Source organism: Lissotriton vulgaris, chromosome 6 (genome assembly GCF_964263255.1).
Source record: "Lissotriton vulgaris chromosome 6, aLisVul1.2, whole genome shotgun sequence".
In the NCBI taxonomy this organism is placed as follows: Eukaryota; Metazoa; Chordata; class Amphibia; order Caudata; family Salamandridae; genus Lissotriton; species Lissotriton vulgaris.
In genome coordinates, this window is record NC_141694.1 from 1441728489 (window position 1) to 1441749543 (window position 21055).

Below are 21055 nucleotides of genomic sequence, written 5' to 3' on the forward strand. Positions count from 1 at the left end.
TATATATATATATTACCTACTGGGGGTCGCCAGTAGGTATATATAGTTAGGATTTTTTCTCTATGGGATTTTTGAAAATTCTATGTCTAATAACTTTGGCGTTTGTGGACGGAATTGGCTGAAATTTTCAGGAAAATGGAACATTTTGTTTCTGAGCAGCACCTGACAATTTGGGGGGGTTTCATCAAGGGGGGGCCGAGAAAAAAGGGGGGTCCCAAAACGCGTTTTTCCCATGTTAATTTCCATAGGGCGGTTGGCCTCACTTTTAGCTCGAACGGCTGAATGGATTTGCACGAAACTTGGCAAAATTGTAGGGACTGTTAGCCCGATGTGCCTTTGCTAGGTCTCAATATATGTGCTCCAGTGGATTTTGAGTAATTTAGGTTCAAAAAAAGATATATATCTGGGCGGAGCCTAACCACACATCTGATCTGATTGGCTGTCAGCACTTCATCCAAGAAGTGTTGGCAGCCATCTTGGGACCAATATACATGATAGCACCTCATTAAAAAGCATTGTAGTTAATAGAGGGTTTTAGGACTTTAGTTACATTATAAATCATTTGTTGATGGTACCATACTCGTTTTAGGAATTGTGTAAATGTAAATGTAAATGTATTGGCATTTATATAGCGCACTACTTACCCGTAGGGTCCCAAGGCTCTTCGACCGCTGCGAAACCCTTCCTGGCTTCCCTGAGAGATAGCCCCTTAATGGGTATCTCCAGGGTGAGACCAGGCATCCCCGGCGGTCTGGTGGGGCCGTTAGTGACGATGAGGCAAGCTAATGCCCAGAGTTGCCGAGTGTGATCGCTGATCAGAGTGGGCACCGAGGCGAGAGAATTATCGAGTCCGCTGACCCTGGTCCAGAAACCTGCCGCGCCGGGAATCGAACCCTGGTCCCGGGCCGTCCTCTGCTCTCGGGTCTGCCGCCTCTAACCAGTGAGCCACACTACTTCACTAATTGTGGTGGGTCTAAGGTGATTTTACCATGTGAAAAAACCTTCTGCTGTGATATCATGAATATTGTTTGAAAGAAAACTAATATCTCATGATTTTCCCACAGTGGTTTGGAAGGGGATCTATAAGCTTAACTGAAAGCATATTTTCTGCAAATTCACATTATCTTTCTCAGTCATGTGAAAATGAAGTCTGACATTCTCAGTAAAACATGTACATCCAACAAGGACAGAGACTGTCAGTTGATTCCTTTGTGTTCTACTGCAGCCTCCTAGAGTGTTCTAAAGAACAACTAGAGCGCTAACAGTCCTACTTATTACAAAGGTATGGCACACCTGAAGCCATCTTGATTGGAATAAAGTGGTAACTCTTAAAACATTTAATTTAAAAAGAAACAACATGAGGGGGTATATTTTGCCATAGAAAGTATGATTAGTGCTGCAGAATGAAAAATTAGGGCACATTTTGAGTGACCTCTCAAATCCTTTTCTATTTCATTAAAACATTCTGACATGCAGTCTCCCAAAATGGCCACCAGAGACAAAAGAGCCCAAATGTAGCCCAAATATCACCCAGATGTAGCCCAAGTATAGCCCAATGACAGAATGTCCCAGAGTGTTCTAAAGAACAACTAGAGCGCTAACAGTCCTACTTATTACAAAGGTATGGCACACCTGAAGCCATCTTGATTGGAATAAAGTGGTAACTCTTAAAACATTTAATTTAAAAAGAAACAACATGAGGGGGTATATTTTGCCATAGAAAGTATGATTAGTGCTGCAGAATGAAAAATTAGGGCACATTTTGAGTGACTTCTCAAATCCTTTTCTATTTCATTAAAACATTCTGACATGCAGTCTCCCAAAATGGCCACCAGAGACAAAAGAGCCCAAATGTAGCCCAAATATCACCCAGATGTAGCCCAAGTATAGCCCAATGACAGAATGTCCCAGAGTGTTCTAAAGAACAACTAGAGCGCTAACAGTCCTACTTATTACAAAGGTATAGCACACCTGGAGCCATTGTGATGGGAATAAAGTGGTAACTCTTAAAACATTTAATTTAAAAAAGAACAAAATGAGGGGGTATATTTTGCCATAGAAAGTATGATTAGTGCTGCAGAAAGAAAAATTAGGGCACATTTTGAGTGACTTCTCAAACCCTCTTCAATTTCATTAAAAAATTCTGACATACAGTCTCCCAAGATGGCCACCAGAGACAAAAGAGCCTAAATGTAGCCCAAATATCACCCAGATGTACCCCAAGTATAGCCCAATGACAGAATGTCCCAGAGTGTTCTAAAGAACAACTAGAGCGCTAACAGTCTTACTTATGACAAAAGTATGGCACACCAGAAGCCATCTTGATTGGAATGAAGTGGTAAGTCTGAAAACACTCAATTTAAAAAGGAACAACATGAGGGGGTTAATTTTGCCATAGAAAGTATGATTAGTGCTTCAGAAAGAAAAATTAGGGATCATTTTGAGTGACTTCTCAAATCCTCTTCTATTTCATTAAAAAAATTCTGACATGCAGACTGAAACATGCACTTTGAATACCAGCAGCAGACGTCCCTGGTGAGCAGTAGCTTTACTACAGTGATCTAATGTGCAACTAGAGTGCTAATATTCAGAATTTATGGCAAATGTGTGACACATCTGAATGCCTTCTTGATGGAACCAAAGTAAACAAGCATTGAAAATGCAATAGATCTCGCCCTCGTTTAAGTTAAAGCCATTCTGTTTGTAATGAGGTGGCTTTTTAGCTTTGCTTTTATTAGTGTTTTTTCAACTTTCATGTAAATAACATGCATCTGTATGCATATAAGTATATGTATGCATGCATTTATGTTTGTATTTATATAGATATACAGATGATATATGTTTATATATGTATGTATATATATATATTCACTGACCATATATAGTTAGGAATTAGCATTTACAAAACCTTGAAAGTTCACTGAAAAAACCATAGGTTATAGACCACATATAGTTAGGAATTCGCATTTACAAAACCTTATTTTACTCACACAAAACCATTGAAATTCCATATATAGTTAGTTGCACTAACTATATATCGCGCACCCGCAATCCACTGCTGATGATGTCACATATTACATCATTCATGACATGGTCAGTGACATCACTGATGACATCACTGATGACATCTCAAATGACATCACTGATGACATCTCAAATGACATCACTGATGACATCACTGATGACATCTCATTTGACATTACTGATCACATCACTGATGATATCATTCATGTGATAATACGATGAACCTCTTCAGACTCTAATATAACCTTAGATACAATCAGTGTAAACAGCCACTCACAGACTGTCACTCATCCATGGAGTTACTCACACACCTAGTCAGTCATGCAAAGAATCAATCACACCTCCATTTCCTCAACTATACAGTTATACAAACTTTACTTATTCAAACATATACTAACACATATTTACTCTCTTATACAATCCCTGATACAAGTTCACAATGATCCATACAGCCACTCACACATTCACTGGCTCTTATGCACAGTTATTTATATATGTCAACTCTCACATGTACTGTGTTTTACATATGTACTTACTTTGACATGTAGCACTGAGATATCCATTCACTCACCAATACACTCATGCACACAGTCAACCGCCCATACAGCTGTTTCCACATGCACTTTTGAAACCATACATCTAGTGAATCAACTGCTCACACATCTATGCACAGAGTCATACACCTCCCAGCCACCCACACACACACTCAGTCTCCCATACAAATACTTGGGCAACCAATCAATAACCCATATAGTTACTCATATAGCTACTTATCAACACATGCAACAGTTTACAGAACAACAGACATAAGGATGCACAAATTAAGACAGTTTAGTCACTAACCCATGCACTCAGTGAGACACATTTAATCACTCACTCATACAGTCAGTCATGCACCTACTAAATCCTTCATCCAGACACTTATACATCCACTCATTCTTCAATATGTAAGACATATTTAAACTTTACAGAAACATACAGTCACTAGATGTTGTCATCAGTGATGTCATTTGAGATGTCATCAGTGATGTCATCAGTGATGTCACTGACCATGTCATTAATGATGTAATATGTGACATCATCAGCAGTGGATTGCGGGTGCGCGATATATACTTAGTGCAACTAACTATATATGGAATTTCAATGGTTTTGTGTGAGTAAAATAAGGTTTTGTAAATGCGAATTCCTAACTATATATGGTCTATAACCTATGGTTTTTTCAGTGAATATATATATATATATATATATATATATATATATATATATATATATATATATATATATATATATATATATATATATATATATATATATATATATATATATATATATATATATATCTTTAGTTTGCACAGATTGCGCAAATGTAGAAAGAGTAAGAGTGAGCTAGTCTTCCGTGAGACCACAAAGATGTGATGAAAGGCAAGACAAGAATATGATAGCAAGTTAGGATTAGGGCCCTCTTCCTCCACACACTCCCATGATACCTTTTGACAGTATTATGGCATCACTCAACATTTGAATAAGGCCTTGCTCACATCATTTCGGATCAGAGTTGAGTGCATGGGGTCTGTGTAAAAGTAATGTAATGAAAATGTGCTATATTCTGCTAATACCCACAGAAATTAGGTTCTAGGTGTTATATTGTTGAGAGCAGCACATTGTAATGCCCAAAAGTCAGGAACTTAGATTTACATGAATAGGCAGGTTTTGCGTTTCGGTAAGGAGTTGGAGAAACCGCCCTTTTTGCCTGGTCAGCCAAATGTTTTGCTGAATTTTATTAATGGTTTTTAGATACTGCACACTGACTGGGGTACGGCTTTCTACTAAAATTGAATGTGTTTTTACCTCTAAAAGATGTAAAAATTGGCTAATACCCAACTGGAGCATTTACTTTTCAGGTCATTGTTTATGATGTGGAGGTACACCCATAGCGTGACACGTTAAAGGTCACCTGAGGATTGCAGACCTGATTGTTCCATTTACTAGTGTGTCAAAGAAATAAATACTTCAGGTCTTCCATTGTAGCCTCACTGCTGCAGTGTAAACCCTGCACTGCTACCTGTTAAAATCACCCTCTTTAGCAGATAAAATCTTCTCTTTTGAATATCGGAAAGTCACCACTATGTAGGTATTGTAGCCTGCAAGGTAGGGTGCATGGTATTCAAATGTGGAACAGGTAGAAAATTAAGTTTACTATGTCCGTATAGTGACAAGGCCCAGAAACCTATTTTCACTGTGGCAAGCTCAGCTGTCCTATGTAGAAAAACAGAGCTCAGAAATACTACTATGCTAAAGCTTTCAGGAGTCAAGTCAGGTCAAGTCAAAGAATTTATATAGCGCACTACATACCCAGAGGGTCTCAAGGCGCTTAGGTAGGGGAGGAGGATTACTTGTCAAATATCCACGTTTTAAGTTGCTTTCTGAATGCTAGGTGGTTCTGGGTAAGGCGAAGGTAAGTGGGGAGTGAGTTCCAGGTTTTAGCTGCCAGGTATGAGAAGGATCTACCTCCCATGGTGGTCTTGTTGATGCGAGGTACAGTGGCGAGGGCTTGGCTGGAAGAACGTAGTTGGCGGGAGGGGGTGTAGAAGGACAGTCGTGAGTTGAGGCATTCTGGTCCGATATCGTAGAGTGATTTGTGTGCGTGGGTTAGAAGTCGGAAAGTGATCCTCTTATTGACGGGTAGCCAGTGGAGGTTTTTCAGGTGACCAGAGATGTGTTCGTTACGCGGGATGTCTAATATGATCCTGGCTGAGGCGTTTTGGATTCGTTGGAGTTTTTTCTGGAGTTTAGCGGTAGTACCTGCGTAGAGGGTGTTTCCGTAGTCCAATCGGCTCGTGACCAGAGCATGGGTGACTGTTTTTCTGGTTTCGGTGGGGATCCAGCGAAATGTTTTTTTGAGCATGCGAAGAATGTTGAAGCAGGATAAGGAGACGGCGTTGACTTGTCTGTTCATTGAAAGTGAGGAATCCAGGATAACGCCTAGGTTCCGTGCGTGGTCTGTCGGGATGGGTGCTTTTCCAAGGGCTTCCGGCCACCAAGAGTCGTCCCATGCAGAGGGGGATGTACCTAAGATGATGACTTCTGTTTTATCTGAGTTCAGTTTCAGACGGCTGTGTTTCATCCATTCGGCCACTTCTTTCATTCCTTCATGTAGGTTAGTTTTGGCGGTGCTGGGGTCATTGGTGAGAGAAAGGATCAGTTGAGTGTCATCCGCGTAAGAGATGATGTTGAGGTTGTGTTGGCGGGCGATGGCCGCGAGGGGGCTCATGTATACGTTGAAGAGGGTGGGCCTGAGTGAGGATCCTTGTGGTACGCCACAGATGACTTCAGTGGCCTCGGACTTGAATGGTGGAAGGCGGACTCTCTGGGTTCTTCCGGTGAGGAACGAGGTGATCCATTCAAGTGCTTTTCCTTGTATTCCGATGTTTCTGAGGCGTTGTAAAAGGGTGTTGTGGCAGACTGTGTCGAAGGCTGCAGAGAGATCGAGGAGGATGAGGGCGACTGTGTCTCCATTGTCCAGTAGAGTTCGAATGTCGTCTGTTGCTGCGATGAGGGCGGTCTCAGTGCTGTGTTTTGCTCGGAAGCCAGACTGTGAGGAGTCGAGGGATTTGTTGGCTTCGAGGAAGGCGGCGAGCTGGTTGTTGACAGCTTTCTCGATGACTCGATGACCGGGAAAGGAAGGAGCGAGATGGGGCGGTAATTTTTGAGTTCGGTGGGGTCCGCTGTGGGTTTTTTCAGAAGGGCGGTGAGTTCAGCGTGTTTCCAGCTTTCCGGGAAGGTGGCGGAGTTGAAGGAGCAGTTGATGACGTCTCGGAGGTGCGGTGCTATGACGGAGTCTACTTTGTTGAAGATGTGGTGAGGGCATGGGTCTGTGGGGGATCCTGAGTGGATGGAGTTCATCAGGCGGATGGTGTCCTCAGTGGAGATTGGGTTCCAGTCGTTAAGGGTGTTCAAGGGGGGAGAATGTTCATCATATGGTTGGGTGGGTTGGTCTCCGGGTTTGTTGTCGAAGCTGTTGTGGATGTCTGCAATTTTGTTGTGGAAGAATAAAGCCAGGGAGTCGCAGAGGGCTTGAGAGGGGGTGATGTCGTTGGAGTTGGCCGAGGGATTGGTAAATTCCTTGACGATGTTGAAAAGTTCCTTGCTGTTGTGGGCGTTGTTGTCTAGTCGATCCTTGAAAGCTGTTTTCTTGGCTTTTCGGATTAGTTGGTGGTGTGTGCGGGTGGCGTTTTTGAAGGCGTCCTTGGTGCTGGTGGTTGGGTCTTTTTTCCAGGCTTTTTCAAGGGAGCGGCAGAGTTTCTTGGACTTCTTAAGATCATCGTTGAACCATGAGGCCTTCTTGCTGCCAGGTTTGCTTTGACGTTTTTTCAATGGTGCTAAGGTGTCGGCGGTGTTGGATAGCCATAGGGTGAAGTTGGTGGCGGCTTGGTCTGGATTAGAAGAGTGGGCTGGGGTGTTTAGACGGAGCGATGAGGAGATCTGGTCGATGGTGATTTTGTTCCAGTTTCGTTGCAGAGTTGGTTGGGGGTGGTTGATGGGTTTCGACTTGTTGTAGGTGAAGTGAACGCAGCTGTGGTCAGTCCAGAGGAGATCCGTAGTGTGGCTGAAGGAGACATGATTGCTGGAGGTGAAGATAGGGTCGAGTGTGTGACCTGCGATGTGGGTGGGGGAAGTGACCAGTTGTTTAAGTCCGAGGTTGGCGAGGTTGTCCAAGAGGGCGGTAGTGTTGCGGTCGTTGTACTTTTCAAGGTGAAAGTTGAGGTCTCTCAAAAGGATGTAATCTTTGGAGGGCAGCGCGTGTGGAGTGATGAAGTCCGTGATGTCATCACTGAATTTTGCGCGGGGTCCTGGTGGTCTGTAGAGGAGGGTGCCTCTGAGTGTGGTCTTGGGGTCGATGTGGATCTGGAAGTGTAGGTGTTCAGAGTTGGCGAGATTGACGTCAGAGCTAGTTGAGATGTGGATGGATTTCTTATGGACGATAGCGATTCCTCCTCCTGTGTGGCCGGTACGGTCCTTGCGTATGATCTTATAATGTTCTGGGATGGCAATGGTGATGTCCGGGGCGGAGGAGGCGTTCATCCATGTTTCTGTTAAGAAGGCGATGTCCGGAGAGATGGTGTCAAGAAGATTCCAAAGGTCAATGGCGTGTCTGTGGACCGATCGGGTGTTGAGCAAGATGCATTGTAGGTAGTTGGGGTTGGAAATCTGTGGTGTGATCGTAGCGGAGTTGTTGAGGGTGCCGGTGAATTTGCAGGAGTAGCATGAGAAAGGTCCGTGGGTATGTCCAGGAGCGGCTTGGACGCAGTTGGGGGCGCGACCGGGGTTAAGGGCTAGGAGGATGGCGGCATCGTAGGTAATGTGGGGGGGCTGGGCGGCGCGAGGGGCAGGGGGTCTAGCGCTGGGCGCGGTCCAGGCGCGGACGGGCGTAGACGGGCTTACCTTTGGCGCACCTTCGGCGTGGCCGAAGCGCGTGGACGCTGCGCGTTGGGACATCTGACTAACATAGGTGGTGGAGGGGGCGGAGCGTGGGAGGGTCCGCTGGGAGGCGTGGACGTGGAGGCGGGCCAGGGGCAAAGCACAACAACAAGATGGTGGGAGCACGCTGGTACCTATTAGCATTCGAAATTACCTAGAAACTAATCGTCAGCGCTCTTACCGGGACTCTCTGTGTGAGCACGCTGGTACCTATTAGCATTCGAAATTACCAGCCTTCGCATTGCGCCCTCCCGGTTTCACTTTCCAGCCCCCCCACCATCTTGTTGTTGTGCTTTGCCCCTGGCCCGCCTCCACGTCCACGCCTCCCAGCGGACCCTCCCACCCACGGATAGAGAGCTCACCTCCTCCCAGGACTGATTGTGACCGCCTGGACATCGTCCTGCACGGCCGCTCCCCTCGCTCCCTGCTCCCAGCCCAGTGCAGCGTCCACAGCCCACAGCTGAATCTGGTTTTGCCTGTGACTCGCCTGCAGTCTGGTATCGTTGTTGTAACCCTCTCAATCAGCTCTGTGCATTTCCTAGAGGCAGCGCTTTATAACTCATTTGTGCACGTAGTTTTGGCAGCGCTTTTAACCTGCAGTGCATTCATTTTAGACAGGTTGTTTAAAAATCGTCAGCGCTCTTACCGGGACTCTCTGTGTGAGCACGCTGGTACCTATTAGCATTCGAAATTACCAGCCTTCGCATTGCGCCCTCCCGGTTTCACTTTCCAGCCCCCCCACCATCTTGTTGTTGTGCTTTGCCCCTGGCCCGCCTCCACGTCCACGCCTCCCAGCGGACCCTCCCACCCACGGATAGAGAGCTCACCTCCTCCCAGGACTGATTGTGACCGCCTGGACATCGTCCTGCACGGCCGCTCCCCTCGCTCCCTGCTCCCAGCCCAGTGCAGCGTCCACAGCCCACAGCTGAATCTGGTTTTGCCTGTGACTCGCCTGCAGTCTGGTATCGTTGTTGTAACCCTCTCAATCAGCTCTGTGCATTTCCTAGAGGCAGCGCTTTATAACTCATTTGTGCACGTAGTTTTGGCAGCGCTTTTAACCTGCAGTGCATTCATTTTAGACAGGTTGTTTAAAAATCGTCAGCGCTCTTACCGGGACTCTCTGTGTGAGCACGCTGGTACCTATTAGCATTCGAAATTACCAGCCTTCGCATTGCGCCCTCCCGGTTTCACTTTCCAGCCCCCCCACCATCTTGTTGTTGTGCTTTGCCCCTGGCCCGCCTCCACGTCCACGCCTCCCAGCGGACCCTCCCACCCACGGATAGAGAGCTCACCTCCTCCCAGGACTGATTGTGACCGCCTGGACATCGTCCTGCATGGCCGCTCCCCTCGCTCCCTGCTCCCAGCCCAGTGCAGCGTCCACAGCCCACAGCTGAATCTGGTTTTGCCTGTGACTCGCCTGCAGTCTGGTATCGTTGTTGTAACCCTCTCAATCAGCTCTGTGCATTTACTGTGTCAAATCCTGCATAACATGTCTGCATGTAGCACATGTAAAAGCTTTGCATCTTGTAAGGGAGCAAATGGGATGCTAGGACAAGCCTTTTTAGTAGTTGTCTGGTTGCATAAGCACCTTGCTTTTGTCCTTTTGACTCTGTCTCTGGGTTTGTTATGGATAAAGTGTCTGCTTCAAACTGGATTTTAGTGTTCGATGCTTGAGGACAGTAGGCTTACCATAGTATATACACCCCACAGCTCTCAGAACTAATGTTTGGTCTGGCAGAAGACTTTCGCCATGTTCAAAATGCCCTGACATATGCCATTTTGGGCCTGTTTCCAGTTAAACAAACAGGAACTACTCTACAAACAGGTAGGTCAATGCTTGGGAACTTTTACTATATTGGCCAGAGAGGAATCCACACAGAGGCAGGTGAACCCTATAAAGCTTTAATCCAGCCTTCCTCAGAGCACTGCTGGAACTTGTGAAAGGATACCAGGCCATGTAACGTGATCCACTTGGCATCTGTAACTTCGTACAAGTACATGAAAGGTTGAGCCCCCTTGCACTTGGAATCCATGGACAGAAAGATCTCCAAGGAAGATAAGGGTGATCCTCTGGATCGCTATGACTGAATTATAACTCACACATATTAACCAACAAAGTGCTGTATGAATGTGAGAGCATACATTATAAACTGATAGTAGAGTGGGGTAAAGTTTTTCTTGTGCCTTTTAACATTGAACATAAAATGTGATGATGAATTTATGCATTTCTGAGACCTGTATTGGGAAGAAGTATTTAGGTGAATCATGTGACAGCTCTTATTTAGCATTTCTATAAACAAAATCATTGTAAATGAACTCACTTACAGGTAATTTGAAAAACATTTCACTGGAGAGGTGGTTCTGGGCATGTATAGAAAGGGAACATGAATCAAACTGTTAAAAATAAGGAGCAAATAAAAAGGGTTATAAAGAGCGTCCTCTTATGCTTGTTATGAATTTGTATGCAGTGGCCATCCTGGCATCTGTAAAAATATTTTATGTAGAGAACATAATAAGTCAAGTGTATTTGGTGAAGGAAGACATTCTCCACTATGATGTTCCTAGAATCAACATGGCCTCAATAAGGGTCAAGCACCTTTTGGTCTTTGATTCTTTTAGGTCCATTTAATTCTTGACATAACTGAGAAACTAACGGTTATGAATAAAACTCAACCTAGGGAAATATATGGCAGTCTTGGCATGAGATCCCCTCAAACTTCACATTTAGAATATGTTATTGATGGTAAACAGCCCTCACAACGAAGCTGTCACCCTGCATGCAATTACAATACACCCGTTACAATGACCAGGTTGTAACAACACATACGGTTACCCCGCAAGTCGTAATGACTTGCGGAGGGGGAGAAGATGTTGGATTTAAAATCCAACACCTTCCCTACTTTCCAGAAAGACTGGAGTTGGAATAGTAAATTATACTATTCCAACATCCAGCGCCCCCCTCATCAAGTCGATGTTCCGACTTCCTGGGTAATGGTATGCATTGTTAAAATGCGGTCATTGTAAAGACCGCATTGTAATTGGATGTGAGGTGACTGCATGCATGAAAAGGAGGCATATTCATCATTGATTTAACCTTAAAGAGAAAACTCAGGTCAGAGTATATACGCACCCAAAATGTTGCATTGCTGCAGTATAGACTCAGTCCAAAATGGGAACTGAAAGGGGAATGAATCATGTCCAGGGCTTAGCCCTGAAAAATTGCAGCCAGTGATGAAGAAACAATTAATGGGATTAGTATTTAGACCAGATGGAGCACAAAAATAATAAATTGTTAGTGTCACCCTCTAAATGCATGGGTCACTGATGTCTCCCTATAAATGCATGAGTCAGTGGTGAATGGTAAACATATTCAATTTCAAAAGGTTTAATGCCAGATTAGATATGCAAGAACTTTTTAGTTCCAGGGCCCTCCATCATTGTCTGTAGACCACAAAAGAAGTGATAACAGACAGGGGTTTCACTGGCCCTCCCAGGGCCTTGGTTGCAGAAAACATCAGTATGGAAACATGCAATGTAGCATAGAATGTCTAGGTGGGACTCCCTTAGTCAAACCCAACGGCATCATACACCCCTGCACATGCACGCTTGTGTCTCAAGTTCTTTCTAATGTAATATCCTCATGCAGAATGTATGCAAAATGAAAATAGCAGTAAATATTATAACTTTAGTAAAACATTGAAAGATACAATTTGTATATGCTGTCAAACCAAGAACCTGCTTTAGAACCTGCTATAATGAGAAATATAGTTTCAGTCCCCATAGATGTGTATGAGCTGCCTGATTGTATCGGGAAATTGTCTTTTGGACCAGCTCTCTGAATGAAGAAATTCCTCTCTGCTTATTAGTAGAATATCTTGGCTGTTTTTAGTAGCTCACATGAGGTAAAAACATGTGAGGAGAAGCGTTGTTCCCCGGTCATTCATGTGAATATATGTGTGTGGTTAAAATTAATTGTACCTTTAAAGGGTGAAAAATATAAAAATATGTTTCTCAAATGTTCCTGATAATCCTTAGACATGAAATAATTCTATGACAAATCAGTGATACTTATTTGCAAAGTAATACTATTTATATGCAGAAAATCATGAATAAGCAAGTATTTGTAATAGAAAAAACTACAGAACACAAAACAATTTTATGTTGTAAATTCTAATCGGTTATCGATTATAGGCTATTGATTGCAGATTCTAGGGCAAAATGGCCTCACGTGACATAATTTTTTAGTAATAGTGAAAAGAAAGATACTATTACCTCTTCAAAATGTGTTATACTATTTGAGGAATAAACCAAGGTACTGTACAGTGGGCGAGTCTACATGAACTTCAAAGTTTTCAATTTTCGAAGAACCCACTAAAAAATATAACATATATGGTACCTCAGTCTCTCAAAATGGTAAATAGTCTGGAGATGTTAAGTCATTGTGTATGCACATCAGATCATACTGTCAACGAGAGCATGTTATAGCAAACGTTTCCTCCTCATTGGTTGCCAATTCATTGTTAATATTTCTTAAAGGAACCTCACCCAGTGGGGCACACACTGAGCCTTGGACCTTTGTGGTAGTCCAAGATCCTGAAGCAAAACACAAGATCCGGGAAATCATTGAAGAGGAAGAGCAGATAAATTACATGAAGAGAATGGGAGACAAATGGGTTAATGACCTGAAGAGGCTAAGGTAATGTACAAAGCAAGGTGAGCTGTAAGATATATATTCACATTCTGCCAACTACTTTCCAAGTGGCAATGTACACCCTAATGGGCCTTGGATTTTGGAAACAATTATGAATACTGACAAAATATTGAGTTGTAAATATCTGGAGACATGAATATCACAAATAAAATATTGTGATACATAAATATGGTAATGCAAGAATATCGTTGACAAGACTATTATTTTTTTAGGTAAGTAGTATTGTTTAAAAAAATATTGATGGTTTGAATATTGTTGTATGTAATATAGTGTTAAAAAATATTGTTTTTTAATCATTTTCATGTTTGGTAGTTTACATACTAATGTTATGTGTTGCTTTTGTTTATATATATGTTATTATGTTTTAATAATATTGCATTAATTTTGAGTGACTTCGAATTTATCTCTTTAATTTGTAATAGTAATTTATAGTGTTGTAGGGTTTGCATGAGAATAGGGTGAGAAGCTAATTGGGTAGTAATTATGAATGTATTACATTTTATTTATTTCTATTATTAATATTTATTATGTTAATTAAGTAACACTTCCTTATTTTTGTTATATGTTATTTGTAGGGAGGATCTTGGTTGGGAAGTAAATTATGCAATAATTAATAACAATTAATAAAAATCACCTAATAATTGTTAACTACATATTTAGTTGATTATTAATTATGCAGTTTATGGAAAACCTATTTATTTTACTTATATTTTATTTGGAAGCAGCTAAGTTTTTGGGGTCTAGTGTGAGAAGTTAATTAAGGAAAATATAATTACCAATTTATTATTAATTGAATTTTAAGTATGTAAATTATGGAATACTGATTTATTTTGATTATATTTTAGTTGCGGGCAGCTTGGTTTGTAGGGACCTTGGGTAGGAAGTTAATTGAGTAATAAATAATTAGCAATTTCACTACTTTCCCTACTGTTGCGCTGTTTGGAGTGAGAATAGTGAATTTCACCCTTCTGAAATTCAACACCTTCCCTGCTGTTGCACAGACTGGAGTGGGAATAGTAAATTTTACCCCTCCAAAGTCCAACACTTTCCTTACTGTTGCACTGTTTGGAATGGGAATGATAAATGTAACCCTTCCAAAGTCCAACGCTTTCCCTACTGTTGCACAGACTGGAGTGGAAAAAATAAATTGCATCCATGTGAAGTCATACACTTTCCCTACAGTTGTGCTGTCTGGAGTGGGAACAGTCAATTTAAACTCTCCGAAGTCTAACGCTTGCCCTACTGTTGCACACACTGGAATGGTAATAGTAAATGTTGCCTCTCTGAAGTACAACTTTCCTTACCTTTGCACTGTTTGGAGTGGAATAGTACATTTAACCCTGCCAAAATTCTACGTTTTCCCTGCTGTTGCACAGACTGGCTTAAGAATCGTAAATTGTACCCCTCCGAAGTCCAACACCTACACTACTTTTGCGCTGTTTGGAGTGGGAATAGTAAATGTTACCTCTACGAAACCTGACGCTTTCTCTACTGTTTCACAGGCTGGAGTGGGAATAGTACATTTTACTCCTTAGAAGTTCGACACTTTCCCTACAATTGCGCCGTTTGGAGTCCGAATAGTAAATCGAACCCATCTGAAATCCAACGTGCTTCTCTGATGTTGTTTAGACTAGAGTGCGAATAGTAAATTTGACCTCTCTAACGTCCAACGCTTTCCCTTCTGCTACTTAGACTGGACTGGTAATAGATGTACTGATTGGAGTAGGAACAGTAAATCTAACTCCTTCAAAGTCCAACACTTTGCCTACTATAGCAGTGACTGGTGTAGAAATAGTAAATCTGACCCCTCCACTTTCCCTACTGTTGCATAAACTAGAGTGTGAATGGTATATTTAATATTTTTAGACTCCATTAGCTTTCGTAATATCGCCTAAATAGATTTTATAGCACTAATTGTTTGTATCTTATATTTTAGATTATTTGTTTTTAGATTTATATTATTTTGAAGGTTCATAGTATTTTTAGTAAATGTGTTTGGGTTTTAATTTTTTTATATTTTATTTATTGTCCACATTAATTAATATACTATTTCTTATTGAACTGTTTATACTTTTTATGATTTTACTGTGTATGTATTATATACATATCTATATTACCTACTGGCGGTCGCTAGTAGGTAGTAATAGTTAGGACCTATTTGCCATAGAAAAAACGTTTTTTAAACTTGCCTATACCTTTGGTAAAGGTTGACGAATATTCTTAAAATTGTCAAAAAAGAGTGTCAAAGCAAATGCTGATGTGCCTGGAAAGTTTCGGGCTGATCTGTGATGTGAGGGGCGAGAAAAAGGGGTAAAGAAAAGTGTGTTTTCCCATTTTAATTTCCACAGGATGCATAGTCGAACCTTCAGACCGAACCGTTGGACGTAATTACACCAAGTGTGGCAGAAAGATGGATGTTGTTATGCAGATTGATCTTTTTGTTATTTGATGGATATTGGTCCCCTAGTTCTTGAGAAATTTACGATTAAATTTATCGTGATATCACTGGCCACAGATATTTTGCTGCGATTTTCCAATTAATTGTGAATACGCCAACAGGTATGCTCTGATTGTTTGGACGCAACCTGAACAAAGAGTTACGGCTGCCATTTCATCAATTTGGAACAGTTTCCGGACTGAAAGTTTCTGTGAAAGCTAACAAAAGGAGTCAGGGTGGAGGTACTCTGCCCCCATGTTTGAGAAATGGCGGTGTTGGTGATGCAAGTTATGTGTCCAAAATTGTTTTTTTTATTAATCGTGCACTACATTTGTGACGACGATATGTGTACCGTTGCAGGGATCTCATGATTATCGACAACTTCGCGAATATTGGGGAGAATATATATATATATATTAAAAATATATTTGCACACACTCACTGGTCACAGTCACAGACTCATGTTCCCACTCACATACCCACTCAGATACTTATACACCCATTCACATACCCCCTCAGACACTTATGCATCCACACACATTCCCACTCAGATACACATGCACCCAATCACATACCTACTCAGACACTTATTCACTTACTCACATACCCACTCTGATACCTATGCACCCAGTCACAGTCCCACTCAGAGACTCATTCACCCACTCACACACCCACTCAGACACTCATGCACACAGTCACAGATCCACTCATTCAACCGAAAATGTCAGCATCTTCAATGTTGTTCTCCTCCACATGCTGGTTCTGATGCTCTTCCAGCTAATCCCCTTCTCCAGGTTGAGTTGCCATTTTTGGTGAAAAAAGCTCCAAAACTACCCCCAGGTAAAATTAGCCACCTCCTTAGATAACGTTCTATGAAATACGATTCAAGAAGAGGAAGTGGGTGTGTACTTCATATTAATTTAGTTGAAAAGTATGTTATCCAATGATGTTCCTTTTTTTCAAGGTCACATGATCTTCGCAATGAGCGGTGTATATGCGATTACCCCATGGTGGCCAAAAACAAAAATTGGATTTAAAAGTAGTTTTCCTTAAAAGGATCACACAAGCACAACTTTGAGGAGTACAGTAGTGAACAGCTATTTGAAGCACATGTATATATGTGATTCAGAGTTTTTGAAAAAAATGCGCTATTTGCAATTTCTGAAGTCGCTCTAACTTCTAATGTTGTTGCGGAAATGGAAAACACCAAGTAAAAGTGCTTTTGTTGAAAAATCATTACAGACAGACAACTTTAAAAACTATGGGCCCGATGTAGGTAATAGTGAAATACCGAATTCTAAATACCGAATTTTACCGATTCGATATTTCAGATGTAGGTAAGAATTCAGTAAAAAATACTGAATCCTTAATATTCGTTATTACCAAATCGTTAATTGAGATTCAGTAATAACGAATACCTACCCATTCATTCCTATGGGCTTGGAGAATATAGGAATGAATGTGAAGACATTCGGTATTATCGATTCGGTATTACCGAATCGGTAATACCGGGAGGTATTTGAAGGGTGCCAGGGTGTCCAAAGGACACCCTGTTGCACCCCTGAAATGTGCATGCGTGCACATGTTGCACACATGCATGCCCTAAGGGCATGAATGTGTGCCACATTGCATTTCAAAACAAGCATTTGCAATGCAATAGGTCTCGCATTTGCAAGAGTTTGTGCTATTGACATTGTAAATGACCCTGCCTTTTATTTATGTATTTGGAAAACCTGCAAGTGGTGCACGTAAACACACACACACACACTTTGTAGGTACATAAAAGGTATTGTCATTTACAGGCATGCATACAAAAAAATATCCTGCTAAATAAAGTGTAGCAATGACGCTGAAGCAGAAGGATCACACAGGCCTCCACAGTGGTGTAGCGTAAAATGATGGGGACCACCCTGCAGAATGTGTGAGGGTCCCTGAGTCTCAGATATCTTACCGATACTCCTTGGCCTAAACTGGGGCCCCATTGTTTGAGGGTTGGGGTGTTCCATGGTGTGTCCCTACCCATGCCGCATGGGTTTGTGTTACGCCCCGGGCCTCAATTCCCCAGGAGAAAGGCAGTGTACTGAAATTGCACGCAAATCACAAGTACAGCATACATAACAACCTTTTCACTATGGCTTATCATTTTGTGCTTTTATATAGCGCTAACTCTACCTGAAGGTATTGGAGCGCTTTACACATGAACCAGTTACACAAGGTTACATTCACGTGATAGGGATGGGCAGGTTAAGTAATTTTAATCAAAATCAAAGGATGTCAAGGTCACAATGAATCTAGAACCTCATCCTCCCAGTTCCAAAGTTGGCCGCTCTGGATGTAACACCACATCCCATCCCCCCAGGGATGCATTGACCATTAAGCGAAATAAGCACATGCTTAGTGCATCAAGGGAAGGGGGGCACCAGGGCCGGACTAGCCATAGCGGGCACCTGGCGTTTCCCTGGTAGGCCGCTAGGGTTGGGGGCCGATTTTGTTACCGGAGGTTTGCAATATCGACACCCTGTAACAAAATCACCCCCTCACCCCAGGGAACGCCGGCTGAGCAGTTTGCCAGGGCTGGTTTCTGCTGCCAGTCCGGCCTTGGGGGGCACCACAGACATTTTCCATTGCCAGATTTACCATGGACCATATGGTGAAAAACTGCAAGCTGAAAATATAATGTAGAAGTATACAAAAATGAATTTTATTTTCCAAAATGTTGTTTCATTTCAAAAATGTAAATTGTATTTTACGGTTTAATATTGTTTATATTTTGATTTAGATATATATGGGGGCACCAAAATCTTTATAAAGTGCTTTGGGCGTCTACAGGTGTTAATCCGAGCTTGCCTCCCCCGTTGCCTGGATTCCCACAGGGCAAAACAACACAAGCAAAACAGAGGCTGAGGACAGATGAGACGTCACTCATGTCATCAGACAGTGCGATATTGATTTGTTCTTATTTTACACTTGGTCTCTATCTGAAGCCCTGAAAGCGCCCCACGAAAATGTTTTGGCTTCTACAATCAACTACATGGAGCACTGTGATCCCATCAAAAATAACAAGTATTTATCACAATACTGAAATCAATTTCGAGTTCACTATAAATCACAGTCTCATGCCACAGTGACAACTAACTCCTGCTTGAGCAATTCAAAACCGCTTCACTGGCACAAATCCATCTTGTATCAGCCAAGGTCTGTTAAAGTCAGGTACCAATAGCAGCAGCTACATTCACCCTCGGAAACCATTAGTAAACACACACACAGGGCAGCTCCTTTCCTGGTTTCAGACTAGATGAAACATTGACACAGACTCCCATTTCCTGCAGGTCCTTAGAGAAGAAGGCATAGATTGTTGGCTGTGGTAAAAACATTTTCAGAATGTGGGGTGGCTTTAAGTGGGGTGGGTCCCTCTGGTACTAAAACCTGGCAGTAATTAATGACAGGCCTTGAAAGGGGCCCCCTATCTAGCCTTATGTTCATGTTGCTAACTTTAAAGGGAAAAACACTGATCAATTTCTGAACAATAACTGTAAAAAAAACAACATGTCAGGGATGTAGTTACTACATTTCAGATGTTTTACTTAATCTTGCTTTCCCTAAGAATTTTTGCTTGCTCCAGGATGTTATTTAGTATTTTTTTTAAGTGTATTATCCCTGAATAGTGCCTACTGTGAACTGAGTCGCCTTTAGGTGCCTGAGTGATTGTTTATAAGGGGTCATGTTTTTGACCTCTGGAGTTGAAGCTGAAAGTAGTGCTAGTTTCCCACAGTGCTTTTCAGTGGGCCATATATATTTAGAACACATGGTCATTCAATCCTTGGCCTCTCCACAGTGCGCTCAGAGCAATTGACATGTTTGCTACTTGTAATTGTGATTCTAATTGCAAGTGTGCAAAGGAAGTACATTCTTGTCAAATATATTGACAGGCAGAAAGTAATCCGCAGTGCTTAGAGGTGAGTGGGTGAGTAGGGATGGTGAAGGGAAAAAAGATACAAGGAAGTAGAAGCAAGAGAAACTGAAAACAGGGAGTTGGGAAAAAAGAGAGCGAGAGATGAGAAGAGGCTTTCAGGCTGGTCTGCAGAGATGTGGCAGGGCTTTCCGGCTGTTTTCAGTGCTGGCACACCTCTGGGGCTATTAGGTGCCACTGGGTCCCTGCACAGTTTATATTGATTAGCTGGGACTCCCCAGTGGCACGGAGACTTCTCACTTCCCCAGGAGGGCAGAGAGGAAGCTGTCCGGTGACATTTTAAAGGCAATCATTGAGTAATTTGGCACACTGGGTTCCAGCATCCTCGTTTTTCCTCTTTCTACAAAGAGCAGAGTTGGATGTGCTGATGCCGAGGCACTCTTAAAGGAATGTATGTGTGGCACTACATTTGTGACAACCTCATATTCCCATGGAGGTTTAAAGCTCCAGCCTCTGTCACGCAGAAAATAGCACTTCAAAATCTCTGCCTAATACACACACCGGTGTACAAGGAAAAGATCCCTTGGAGAAACTATAGTTATTCTAGAGTTTAGACATATGCATCACATATAGCCCAAATTTAAGAAAAAGATGTTATTACATCAAGCATTTTTCTTTCGATTATCTTTTTATTAAAAAAATGTTTTTAAATTTTTGTATACAAAGTTAAAAACAAGACATAATCAAATACATCAAAAAGACAATTGTGGTATCACTACTAAATGTTAAAATCAATCCTTTTATGAAACAGGATTTCCTAATTAAAAAAGAAACATATTTAAAAAGAAAGCAAGATGGAGCAAGAGAAAGGGTTAGGAGAGAGCAAAACAGACAGTATTCTTTGTCATTCAATTACACATCTGGGAACCTGATTTTACAGAAAATACTCCAGGATACATAATTGTATTGTGATCTATGGAGTAAGCTCAATCCCTTGATTGTGTAAACATTCAGCGTCGACGCGTTTCGATGGTTTGTATTTAATTGACCATCTTTTTCAAGACCAAGAGCGATAGGCCTCTCCTGTTAACAGGCACTGGGTGGTTGCCGTTTTTCATGAAAACCTGTAAATAGATGTACTATAGATAAGTATGTTTTTAGCGGTTTAGTAAGCCTATTTTATACATTCATATGGCTATAATCATATTTGATTTATCAATAGTACTGTCTCGCATTATATCTATTTCATTGTCAGTACCATACACATCTCCTTGTAAGTTAATAGCAAGAGATTTTCTTTACACTTATGAAACATAGAGGAAAAGAAAACAACCATTGTGATCATTCATTATAATACGTTGTTTACTTATACCATTTTCTCTTTTCTTATATGTGGGCTCTTTATGTTTCTCATAATTGCCCCCTGTTTACCCACCCCTAGATTGTGTTCTGGTAACCTGCTATATTGTTCCCATCTTTTTGGACCGACTTATAA

The 21055-nt window shown here is 41.9% G+C and overlaps 1 protein-coding gene across 1 annotated transcript in view; it reads left to right on the forward strand.

Annotated features, from left to right (window-relative positions):
* The window catches only part of IYD (iodotyrosine deiodinase), a 277048-nt gene that overhangs the window by 204015 nt on the left and 51978 nt on the right, over nt 1–21055 (forward strand). The window contains exon 3 of the mRNA XM_086927570.1: nt 13039–13198. Within this exon, the coding sequence (XP_086783696.1) occupies nt 13039–13198 (160 nt within the window). The remainder of the gene's footprint in view (nt 1–13038; nt 13199–21055) is intronic.